Source organism: Saccostrea cucullata, unplaced genomic scaffold (assembly GCF_032062105.1).
Source record: "Saccostrea cucullata isolate Sc308-1 unplaced genomic scaffold, CSIRO_AGI_Scuc_v1 ctg16823, whole genome shotgun sequence".
NCBI lineage: Eukaryota > Metazoa > Mollusca > Bivalvia > Ostreida > Ostreidae > Saccostrea > Saccostrea cuccullata.
Window position 1 is genome coordinate 1 of NW_026940580.1, and position 12,187 is coordinate 12,187.

Consider the following 12,187-nt stretch of genomic DNA (forward strand, 5'->3'; position numbering starts at 1 on the left):
CCGAGTGATTTTTCTTGTACAGTTTTTACAACCCAAGTATGGAAATGTGAGAAGTAAATTAATGACGTTTTCCGATAAAACACAGCGTCATGACATAAAATTTGTAATTTTTCTTTGAAAATTTTAACTTATTTCTAGTCTATGAACAATGACATGTTATACATCATTTGAAAGAGAAGAAAATTCTCAATTAGAATCACTAAAAAAACTCAAAATGTCAAATTTTTGACTTAAGGATGGTTTTTGCTTGACGTTCATCATATTTTAAAACGATTTTATAAGTGAGAAATAATTTACGCATATGTTTTATTATCATAGTTTTAAACAGAAAAATAGATAATTCAATTTATCGCATTATGTACATTGATTGAATTACCCTCAATTCAAATGAAGAAAGCAATAATTCAATTAATTCCCCTTTTAATCATTTACTAGTACCGGTATTTGAATCAACCATTGAATACATGCATGCAATAATTCAGAATTTAAGATACGCGTGTATACATGTATCATTTATTTGAATCAAACATTGAATACATGCGCAAAAGACTTCAGAAATGATCTTTAATGCGCGTAAAACAAAACTGATCTAAAAATCATTATGTACAGATATCTTTTGCGCTCCATACTGGATTTTAATGATAGTTTTGACAGATAGTTATGCACTCTTTCCAATTTATGTTTGTTTGAACGAGATTTGCATATTATAAATGTTTTACTGATTTTTTTTTTACGATGTATATTCCGTTTAATACTGTGTACAACAGACATTTTGCTAATATACATTTTTGGACATTAAGCACATTTTCTGTATCTACTTGCATATGATTACAAAGATCCTTTTAATGAAGACTATAGAAGACAAATTATTCTGAGGAACAATAACAAAAGTTATATTTTGTGGATGATAACCAAAAATTAATAAGTTCATTAAAATTAATACAATTATCAAAACAAGCTCTGTGTTTATAATCTTCATCCGTTTAATTGTGGGAGTAGTAATAAATGAATTCCCATCCCCGATGACGATATAAAACAAAATACATGTACAATGAATTAATTCTTTTCTCTCAAATTGTTTCAATATTTCCCAGAGATAAAGCACGACCTTGTTTTAATCCAAATTGCTGTGGGTATACTTGCTCATGCATACAGGAAGTAGGTCTCATTGGAAATGGTTCATATCTTAAGACGGTGATCATTACTCAGTTTTTGACCTTTGTTTCTGCCAAGTTAGACGATAAGACACTTTAAGAATGTTTGATCTTTGCGTTGTGGGCGCGGGTTTGATTGGATCCGCCGCAGCCAAGCATGCGTCTAAGTTTCTCAATGTCTGCTTGATTGGCCCGGGTGAGCCTGACAAGGTGAGTACAAACAGGATTCTTTGTTGCATATATTACCATATATGGTAAATATATATACGGTTGAATAAAAAAGATGAAATTGCATGCAATTTCAAAATTCTTGGCCTGAAATTATATCAGCAGATGCTTAAATTCGCACTTATGCACAATGCTAAGTGGCAAAAAGAAAACAAATTAAATTCAGAAGATAAGAAAAAAAAAATCTCCTTTCTCAGAAACGCTCCGAAGATTCGCCTAGGGACATATATGGAGGACATTCCGATGAAGGGAGAATCTACATGCAGTCCACTTCTGATCCTGTCTGGGCCAGGCTAGCTCAAAAGTCAATTCCTAGATACGCCGAAATTGAGAGAGAATCCGGTAAACTTAATGTCAGATAAAGTCATTTACATTTTCAGTCAGCTTATTATAAACACCATAAATGATAATAAAATAGCTCCATGAAGAGCTTTTAATAAAATTCAACGATGAACGCATGCATATCTCATATATATCTTAGGTAAGATAAGGTATGGTTGTAAAGATGTCACTAGGTACCAGTCAAATGTTTATTTCGACTTGCTAATGTTGGGTGTATATATGATATGTCGACTTGTAAGACTTTTATATGTCAATTTTTAGGTCTCTTTGTTAAATGTTGTTGACTTGTCATTTATCAACTTTAAAAAAAAAAATCATGAAAATATGCTCATTCCATAGTATGTCTGTTTTATATGATTTCATTAAGCAGATGACAGCTATATAGTGACTTCGTACACCGAATTCCTTGCCATGACCATTTTTCATGAAAAGTCAATACACACATCTTACAAGTCGATAAAATCATCAGACAAGCGTTCGCAGAAATATGCCACCATAGGCAAGTATGTTAAACCAAAATAGCTAGCTAATGGGGTTTTAAATTTCATACAGGAATCGAGATTGCCAAGGAAGTTGGTTGTCTGTCAGTTGGAAGTCGAGGAGGAAATTACATTACCTCGGTAAAAAATGTTGTAGAGAAAGATAATTTAGGCGCAAGTGTCTTGAGCGGAACAGAGGCTCGATCTCTTTTTCCTTTTCTGTCAATTCCAAAAGACGACGAGGCTGTGTTCGAGAAGCATTCTGCAGGATACATCAGTCCCAGAAGACTCGTAAAAGCCCAGATAACGATCGCAAAGGCTAATGGTTGCCTGCACATACAAGAGGTGGTTCGAAGAATAACTCGTGTGGTGTCCGATAGTGAAAATCCCGGTATGTTGATGGAGGTGACGACCGACTCTGGGACAAAAATTCTGGCCAAGAAAGTCCTTGTGGCTACTGGTGCGTTTACAGCTTTCAGAGATCTATTAGGAACTGAAGTTTCTCCGGATACAAAGCTTTATCCGTTGGCGGTCACGAAACTGGAAATCAGCAAGGAGGATGCTAACAAAATAAGGTACTAGTATATTGAAAACGATCAGATCGACTTTGTCGCATATCTTTTTTTCAATTTTAAAACCGTCTTACATACTTTATAGCACCATGCCTTCGGTCCTTTATTTCGGTCGAGGTGGAGATGATTGGAGTCGGGATTATCCCGTTGATCCTCGGGCACCTGTCGTATTCTACATGCTGCCTCCAATTCGTTATCCTGATGGTATAAAAATATCTGTTGCTTTTTTTTAACAATAGAATTGATAATTTAATTTGGGTTCCAAGCTACTAATAAAAATGCCCGTTGTGGAATAAAGGCTTTGGTAATACCATACAACAGACTAAAACTTGGATATCAAGACCTAGAGAATGCAAAATTCCTTTTCAACAAGATATCCATAGCTTTTGGCTTTTTTCAGGAAAGTACTATATAAAACTTGGGCATTCTCATGACTCGGTACCAAAGCTACTGCGTACCGGGACGCAGATGAAGAAATGGTTTGACCAGGGACCAGATGCTCGACTTACTCGGCAAATGGCAGACATGATCTTAAGTGTGGTGAAAGGTATTGGGCTTCATTTCAAATTTCAATAAGAACTCGGAATGCACAATGCATAGATACTAATATATGGTTGAAATACAAATTAAATACTCAGTATGTATAAATTTTCTTGTTTTATTTATGAGTCGATATCAATCAGCATTGTGACAAGAAAGTTGATAGAGCACTCGCTACGTGTTCGAAAGTTCTTCGATTCGATCCAAGAAAGATAACACTTTAACACCGTTCGTTTTTCGTTACATATAGGGAGCAACTTTTCCTTCGCTAAGCACTCTTTTTTTTAAAGGTTTTGGATGATAAAAGGAAGCCCAATATGAAGAACTAATATCGTTCAATTACCCTTTAGAGCCGCGTAAAGGCCCTTCGTCAAAATCCTTCATCAGTATTTGATGACGTCTAATTCGAGTGAAAATTCTCTCAAAATACATGTACATAAAATCTGTGTAGTTTTTTTATGCCCCTGTAATCGAAAATTTGAGGGTATATAGTTCAGTTTTTGTCCTGTCCGTCCGTCTGTCTATCTGTCTGCTTATCTGTTTATCCACAAAACTTTAACCTTGCCCAAACTTTTACTGTGTTAGGGCTTCATGGGACTTAGGCTTTCAAATTTCACAGGTACCAGGTATATTCCTTGTGACAAGACCTTTCTCTTGATATTAACAATTTTGACCTTTTGACCTTAACTTATAGAGTTTGGCCCACTTCGTAAAAAACTTTAACTTTAGCAAAACCTTTGAACAGCGGGTACTAGGTCTTTTATATTTCACAAGTGTATTCCTTGAGAAAAGACCTTTCTCTTGATACCAACAATTTTGACCTTTTGAACTTGATATCTTGGAGTTTGACTTACATTTGATAAACATAAACCTTCGCCATAAGCTGCCATATGAGGACATCAGTGTTTCACAAACACATCTTGTTAATCATGTCGTCCTTGCTGTAAAATTTTTAAATAGCTATGAGGGTCTGCTTTGTTATCTTCAGGCATTAAATGATACCACCCACTCAAATAGAAGATATCACCTATTCCTTGTTGACATTTTACCTTTTTAGCGTTTGAATTGTTGATATCACCTATTTGAATAGGTGATATCATCTATTCAAATAAGTGCATAATTTGCTTATACGAATTTGGATAGGTGGTAAATCTATTCTAGCATAAGGTGATAGCATCTTTTCATTCTCAATAGGTGATTAGGTCGAAAAGACGATGATACCATTGAGATAGGTCTTGCAAAAATCTTCCTTATTGGCAATTTGAGCCGATGAAATTTTGCTCTTCATAAAAAGTGAGGGGATGATTTCAAAGTACATCGTGCTTCGTCATTGTTGAAACACAGTGACAAGGTCATTTTCACCTGCCATGCCAAGTGTGGATCAAAATGTCAGATATGTTTGTACATTTTCGATCTCAGAAAGGTCATTTTAAGACACAATATTTGGTATAAACTATATTAAAATTGCATTTTAACGTTGAAAGAAATGTTTTTTTAAACTTTAAAGATATTCCTTAATCTTGTGTGAATTTCGATTGAGAAATGTTATGCAGGGATTGAAGTGTGGGCTTTCAAGGTCCCTTGCCAATAAAATATTCATGAAATCTTCATTTAATGATATACATCATCTGTTGCATGGCATCGCTTTGCACACATTTAAAAATTTTGATCAATCATTAGTAATGTCGTTTTATTGCACCTAAAGCATAATTTAACACAAATCATAGTGTCAACAATATGCAAAATTACGAACCTTTTGACTTTTAACGTAAACTTTCAGAGGGAGTTTCCATTGCATTTATTCTTACCACATTTACAAGGAAACGCGTCAATTTTGAAACCATAAGCAGTATCCATAATTCAATCAAATATGACACGAATAACTGATATTCTAGTTGGTTTTAATGAACTTCTGGCAAGTTAGATTCTATTTTGAGTCAAGGGATAAAAATAAATATAAACCAATCGTTCTAAGTAAAACGAGACAGAAGATCACACACACGCTAAACAAAGCGGTCAGCCTTTTGAGTGTGAAGACACCGGGAAAATATATAAATACAGAACATACAAAGAACGGCGAACGATAGTATTGTTCTCCCGCCTACCTCCAATTCAATTTTCAAAAGTTAACATATTCGAATGATTTTTTAAAATATTTTTATAATAAATATTTTTATAGACGATTATACGGATTTTCAATAAACACTACTTATTTGGGGAAACAAAAAAGATAACTCTATAATTTTGGTAAAAATTGTGTTTGTCACTATTGTCATCAAAGAAAAATATTAAAACATCCCCCAGTGAAACAAAAATTCACAGTGATTCCTTTATAGACAAAAAAAAAAAAAAAAAGAAAAGAAAAGAAAAAAGTGCTCGTTTTTTCCACCAATTTCAAGGCGATTTACAACTAAAATATTGTTTTTATTAACATATTTATGTTTAATTTATTTGCGTAAAACAAATCAAAAAAATAATTAATTAATAAATAAAAGATATAAGGAACATTTATTCATATCCAAGACTATTTCAAAATATGGTGATGCTTGAAGGTCCGATTTCAATGGAAAATATCGCCTACCCCCTTATTTCAAGAGTTGGAATTGGTATACTGGCATATACTTTAGTCCTATAAAGCTATAAACCGATTTTGGTATCAAGTTTTGTTTTGTTGAGTTTACGAGACTGTCCATCTACTGTAAATACTATACATTTATTGATTGAGTTCGAGAGCAACATGCGTTTTGTCGGACCCAAGAACCAAACTGTTTGCCTGAGGCCGTTAGGCCGAGGGCAGACAGTTTGGTTCGAGGGTCGACAAGAAGCATTTTGCCCGAGAACATAGTCAATAAATGTTATACCTTTCATTTTAATTTTTTTTTAACATACATGCATTTCGTACTGTGACGTAAGCGGTCCAACATCTCATCGACCGGTCCAACATCTCACTCAGCGGTCAAACATCGATTTTTTTATGCCCGCTCAGTAAAACATTAGAAATGTGAGACTTTTTTTCGTGTAGATTTGTACAGGAACAAATTTCTAAAGGTGTAATAATAGTATTTAGTGTAAGCATAAGGTTATCATCGATACCAAGTGAATATGGAAGGAAAGTGCAGCACTTTGTTGCCTCTCGTTTCTTTTGGTCATAAAAAAGCTAAACTTTAATTTAAATCGTTATCAACTTCCATTCAGGGAAGTCGTCCTTGTCCTGTTAAGATAATTATCTGTAAATTATGTTTTATTTCTTCTATATTGACAGTTTGTCCGACAATTGGGACACCTTTAACGACAGAAATAGAATAAAAAATATATTTATATACTGTAATAAACGAAAACCATGAATTTGATTATGTAGTACATAAAATCTTTTAACTTAAACATTTAATATCTTTCTGCCATTTGTCGGTAAACATTTTTTTCAATAACGCACAATAATAGCGAGTTTTACAAGTCTTTTTTCATCTGGCATTATTGTCTTTCACTGATAAGCAATTTTCATTTGGCGTGACCATTGGTATTGGACATTTTTAATTGGTGAAAAACAGTATGTTATACATAGCTTCTTTGTGTGCTAACACAAGTGCATCTCATGACCCTGACCTAAGATCACATTAAATAGGTCAAGGTGATAAAGTTCCTCAAATCTTTGAGCCACAAAAGGTAATGACTTTATACTCAACAAAACGATTGATTCCTGTTTATAACTAAACTCAACACTGAGATCTTGATACAAGGTTATGTAGTCATTTAGCAGAGATTGAGATAGATTTACTAACACTGCCCAAAAACTCTTATTTTGTTTATTCCACTTGGGGATAGCAATAAATGAGGACAAGAACAGGCGAATAAAATGATAAACTCTAAGACTTTTTCTGAATTATTTTGTTGACCTCTGAGCCTTTTTTCTTTTGTTTTTTAGGTAATGTAGCTTCATTTATCAGCCTATTTTGTTTTATTATAAATTCAATCTATGAATCTTTTATAGTGTTTCATTATACTCAGGTGACTTATAAGGACCTTGGGCCTATAATTATTTTCGAAATATTCCAACAAAAACAAAATGTTTGTTGACTTTTTTAAAAGAATTTTTCACTCGTGACAATGACAAGGTCATTGTGTTAACTTTAGAACATGTGAAATGATGACTTCAAGTGAGACTGTTTTAAATTTTCTTGTTTCATCAACTTCTTTGTCAATATCTGGCCTCAATTTAGAATTTATTGATATGTAGATCATGGTCTTGCATATTAAATAAAATGAGAGAAATAATTCATATTTTATAAAAAATAATAATAATAATAACTGAATATTAACACTTTGATTTATTACAGTTGTTAAAGTACTCTCTTTCCATGGTGACAGTTGTGTGGTGGATGTTGCCCCTAGCAACAGACCCTACATAGACCTAATCCACAGCCAGCTAGGGGTAGCCATTGGAGGAAATGGATATGCAGCCAAGTCCAGTGATGAGATAGGAAGACTTGCGGTGGAGTTACTGGCAAATGGCAGATGGGATATTGACCTCCCTCAGAACTTATTTCATGTAAAGTTAAAGTCAGGGGGTGGTATATGTACAAGTAAACTGTAAAAAGTAGATCTTTTTATTTTTGTTTAATAGATGAGTAAACTTTTTTGTAATATTAATTGCTCTCCAGGTGACTCTTAAAGTTGATTAAAATGTTGGATCTGAAATGACATTCTGTTTTTCCAAGAAGAAAAAACAAATAGAAATGAAAGTAAGAATGATTTATTTGAATACACTTTTTCTGTAATATTTTAGTTCCTCTATGCTTTCCCTGATATCATCTAAGGCTCTGAAAAACAAAAATCCAAGAAGTGATTGATGAGATACTTAGTGATTTCATTTACAATATTTATAATGCTAAAAATGTTTCATTCTATGTGCTTTAGACATGAGAAGTATCTTTGAAACTCAAAATATCCTTGTTAATAAAAATTCTTACTTCAGTTCACAATTCTCACTATATTAAAGGTCATAAGAGACTAATACCTGAACATATTGAGTTACATATGGGAATAACTTGATCTGGGCTGATAATATGAGACAGAAAATGTTATTTAGCTTTTTAATGCAAGATAGCGACAACACAGTAGATCAAAATTACTCATTCAGGAAAATGAGCTTTTACTCACGATGCTTATCTCCCTTAGCCTATGACGTCAGAAAGGCCCAGTCGCTGTTCAAGGCTATGCAATGTTTACAAACTGTCATGTTATTTTGCAGCTTAATTTTAAGAAATATCAACATCATGACTGAAACCTTGTATAATCATACGATCTTCAAACAGGATGGTATTTCTTTTTCATAAATTTCTTCGCATATCTGCAAGATTTTTAGTATGGTTTAAGAGTCAGTGATTATTTTCATCCTTTGACACTTCAACCGATTGAGAGAAAGGACAAAAGTGATCGAAAGATAGAAAGATGGGAGAGTGAATATTAATTCACTTTTATATGTAGGGCATTTATTTACATTTTTTTATCATCAAGAGTCCAACGTGGTCAATGATTCAATTTTTCTGGACAATATAGACCTAGTGAATGCTATCTATATGATACAGTAGGTAGGGCCTATAGCTTTTATGTTTTGTTTTTTTTTAATGGGAAGTTGAACATGAAATTTTTATTATATTAATGTTTTATTTAATTAATTCAATTCTAATTATTTGACAGCATTTATTTATATTCACTTATTCATGTACAACACTCTATACCACACCTCCCTTCTCTCGCTCCGCACCCCCCCCCCCCCCCCCCGGGATTTTCGATTTTCCATACTTTTTGTAAAAGAAAATTCTCGAAATTTAACATTTTCCCAGATGGTTTTTAACAACTAGGACAAAAACTAAACAACTTAAACTTGTATATTATGTGTTAGTTAGTACAAACGACTTTCAAACAAACAAACAAACAAAAAGCCTACGAAGAAAAATAAAATAAAGAAATAGGGATGACTTCACAAGTAAAAATAAATCTATGAGATGTATGAAAATAAGGATTTAAAGAATATATGAGATATCTTTTTTTTTTTCAATTCAGTAAAGTTTAAAAAATACTGCATACACTGTATATTTACAAGTATTTTGACAGTCTTATATCAAAGAGCAGTCAATGTGACTGTATTGTAAGAATCTCATTTGCTTTGAGCTTAAAATTAATTTCTCCTTATTAGTACTCGTAATACTGTATTTTCTTTCTGTTCTGAGAATACTATCATGTTGTCATATACTCAGGGATTCCACTGCTATATCGATATTGCAGCAATACGTGTCTTTCAGATCAGAGAATTCATATCATGGACTTCAATACCACTGGTCCCCGTATTTATTTTTGGAGTATACATGAGGGATATTCCCTATATACAATGTACTTGTTAAAATTTCCTTTATATTTCTATAGGCCCAATCAAATTTCTATTGTAAGTTGATATAAGTTAATCTTAATACATTATACTATTTTTTGTTGCATTTCGCAATTTTCCTGGATTTAAAAAAGGCCTGACATTTAATATTTTTTCTTCAAAAGACGAAATCCTCTTGATTTTGTATTAAATATGGAAAATGGTATTAATTTGTTTCTGAGGTTTTGATTTATATAGAGTAAGTAATCTTATTTGGAGGGTAAAGGGGTAATTGTTATAGGATATTCATCAGGATCATCTTCCGAAGAAAAGCCAAGTTTTCAGTTGTCGTTATTTATTAACGACTTGTTCAAACTGAAATGAAGGAACTACGAAATCATTAAACTCATCTGAACACAGACATGCGTTTATATTCACAAAAATTAAATATAATTAACTTGATAAAATAGAGTAGATTTACATTATGTCCAATGATCTGTTTGCGTCAGTGGGATTTGTGACGTCATAAAACCACGAAATCAAGAACGATAAGCTGGTAAGAAAAGTAACAACTGGAATATTTTTTATCTTTATTTCACAGCAGAACAAAGGCTAGAAAATATAACAACTCGTAATTTAACATTCTTTCATATTTATCTTTGGGTTTAAAAAGTGAAATTATAGTGTTAGGAATCGTTTCCTATGACCTTTAACATTTGATAAGATTGATTTATCCCCCTACCCCACAAAAAAGGACTGGCTTTTCCTAGGACTATGAAGTGCAAGAATTTCAAAACTTGTAAATTCAGCTGAGAAGCACATGGACAAACTGAGGGCAATAATATTCCCTCTCCCCTCCCCATCCATTACTTTTCATTCAATTTAGAACATACATAAAATTCTTTACCTGTGTGTTAATTTCTTCTTTGGAGCACCTTCTAATTCTCCTGGGTACCATCTCCTGAAAGAGATAATGTCACATGCATGTATCAGACCTTTAGTATTGAATGCTGTCCTCTTGTGAAGATATCATTTGAAGAAAATAGAAACTACGAAATACTAAATATGTATTTCTTTAGTTCTTTTAGCACTATACATGTAGACCATGGCATTAAATTGCTTATACAATACAGCCCATAAAATTCCTAATATTTATGTTGAGAACCTCCTATGTTGCTAGGAGTTCAAACCATCTGTATATTATTTATACATGTATAAAAAATATGTTCAAATCAAATATACCTGCAGAGTTCTTTGATAGTGCTGACATCTATGATTCTATAGTGAAGCTGTTTCATGAAGACTGGCATGTACTTCTGTAGAAACTCTTTATCACAGTGGACACTGTTACCAGCCAGGGGGCAGGATGAAGGGACAATGTGGGGTTTGATGAACTCTACCATAGTGTTTTCTGCTGACTTCAGATCTATCTTACTGTTTCTCACAGATTCTGTCAGACCTGACTAACAAACACAAAACTGGGGTTAATATTCAAGAACTTTGCCAACATTTTCTAACAAGAAAGAAGTATTTTCTGTTCAACATAATATAATAATTTAAAAACACTCATTATTTTTCTATTAAAACATTTTTAAATATTCAAACCAACTCCAACTTTTAATAAATGAAGAAACTGCAACTTGACAATAAAATGCATCTTGTGATACTGATATGTGTATTAGATTCATAGATGTGTGCTGCACTTAATATAATTATTAAGAAGTTCGTAAAATAAGTATTTATTATGGCAGTAGACAGCTAAATGATTTGTGAATGATTAAAGTATCATTTAAGATATATGAACACCACTCACTTCTCCATGCTGTTTGGTACACCATTCTCCCATGTTATTCAGTACTGTGTCTGGCTGGTGAATAATGATATCTGGACTCTAAAAAAATTTACTTCAATGATTAGTGCATGTATTAGTAGCAAGATACATGATTTATCAAGAGTTCTATGGACCACAATGCTAGCCTGAATCATTATAGCTGTTTAAAGTCTCCATATGCAATTTTTTTTATTACTGCTTTTATTATTTTTTTTTTTAAATAAAAGATGCTTTGTAGGAAGTTTGTTTGAAAATGGCTCTGTGGTTCTTGAGTAGAAGTCAAAATTTGTTAAAGTTTACAGAGGGACAGACAGATGGACTAAAACAGTTTAACATAAAAAAAGATGAAACTTGATTTATCTGGTGACAACTTTTGAGCAAATTACTGGTAGATGCCACTGGACACATAATAATTTACTTGTATTAAATGTACTCTCTTTTTTTATTTAATACTACACCAGAAAAATAAAGAAATTCAAGACTTCATATTCAATGCCGATTCATGTTTCTTTTATATGTTGGGATTTAGAAATATGCTTAAGATCATGCACTACCAATTAACTCAAAAGATTAAAAAATTAATGCAAGTAGAATGTGACACAACTTTAATCAATACCTACCTCTGCAATGATGTTAAGATCTGAATCTGTCACAATGCACGCCATTTCCAGAATATG

General features: G+C 32.7%; 2 protein-coding genes across 2 annotated transcripts; one reads left to right on the forward strand and one right to left on the reverse strand.

Moving 5' to 3' along the window:
* Positions 1-1,084: 1,084 nt before the first annotated feature.
* LOC134255644 (N-methyl-L-tryptophan oxidase-like) lies at positions 1,085-7,912 on the forward strand. Its single transcript, XM_062738165.1, has 7 exons — positions 1,085-1,158; positions 1,234-1,364; positions 1,580-1,724; positions 2,277-2,778; positions 2,861-2,979; positions 3,176-3,322; positions 7,650-7,912. Exons 2-7 carry the CDS (start codon positions 1,257-1,259, stop codon positions 7,904-7,906), a joined length of 1,278 nt encoding a protein of 425 aa, XP_062594149.1. The 5' UTR covers positions 1,085-1,158; positions 1,234-1,256; the 3' UTR covers positions 7,907-7,912.
* Positions 7,913-8,049: 137 nt separating this feature from the next.
* On the reverse strand, positions 8,050-12,181 carry LOC134255645 (oligoribonuclease, mitochondrial-like). The gene is made up of 5 exons (XM_062738166.1): positions 12,131-12,181; positions 11,493-11,570; positions 10,922-11,142; positions 10,587-10,640; positions 8,050-8,132 (listed from the first exon to the last, which is right to left on the reverse strand). The coding sequence occupies exons 1-5, from the start codon at positions 12,173-12,175 to the stop codon at positions 8,066-8,068; spliced, it is 465 nt and encodes a 154-aa protein (XP_062594150.1). The 5' UTR covers positions 12,176-12,181; the 3' UTR covers positions 8,050-8,065.
* Positions 12,182-12,187: the final 6 nt, after the last annotated feature.

Coding starts and splice junctions, on each gene's coding strand:
- LOC134255645 (XM_062738166.1), bottom strand. CDS start 12,175: ATGGCGTGCATTGTGACAGATTCAGATCTTAACATCATTGCAGAG. Junction 11,571..12,130: donor ATCTTAACATCATTGCAGAG/GTAGGTATTGAT, acceptor AAATTTTTTTAG/AGTCCAGATATCATTATTCA. Junction 8,133..10,586: donor AAGAAGAAATTAACACACAG/GTAAAGAATTTT, acceptor TTTGTTTTTCAG/AGCCTTAGATGATATCAGGG.
- LOC134255644 (XM_062738165.1), top strand. CDS start 1,257: ATGTTTGATCTTTGCGTTGTGGGCGCGGGTTTGATTGGATCCGCCGCA. Junction 1,725..2,276: donor CGAAATTGAGAGAGAATCCG/GTAAACTTAATG, acceptor AATTTCATACAG/GAATCGAGATTGCCAAGGAA. Junction 2,980..3,175: donor TCCAATTCGTTATCCTGATG/GTATAAAAATAT, acceptor GGCTTTTTTCAG/GAAAGTACTATATAAAACTT.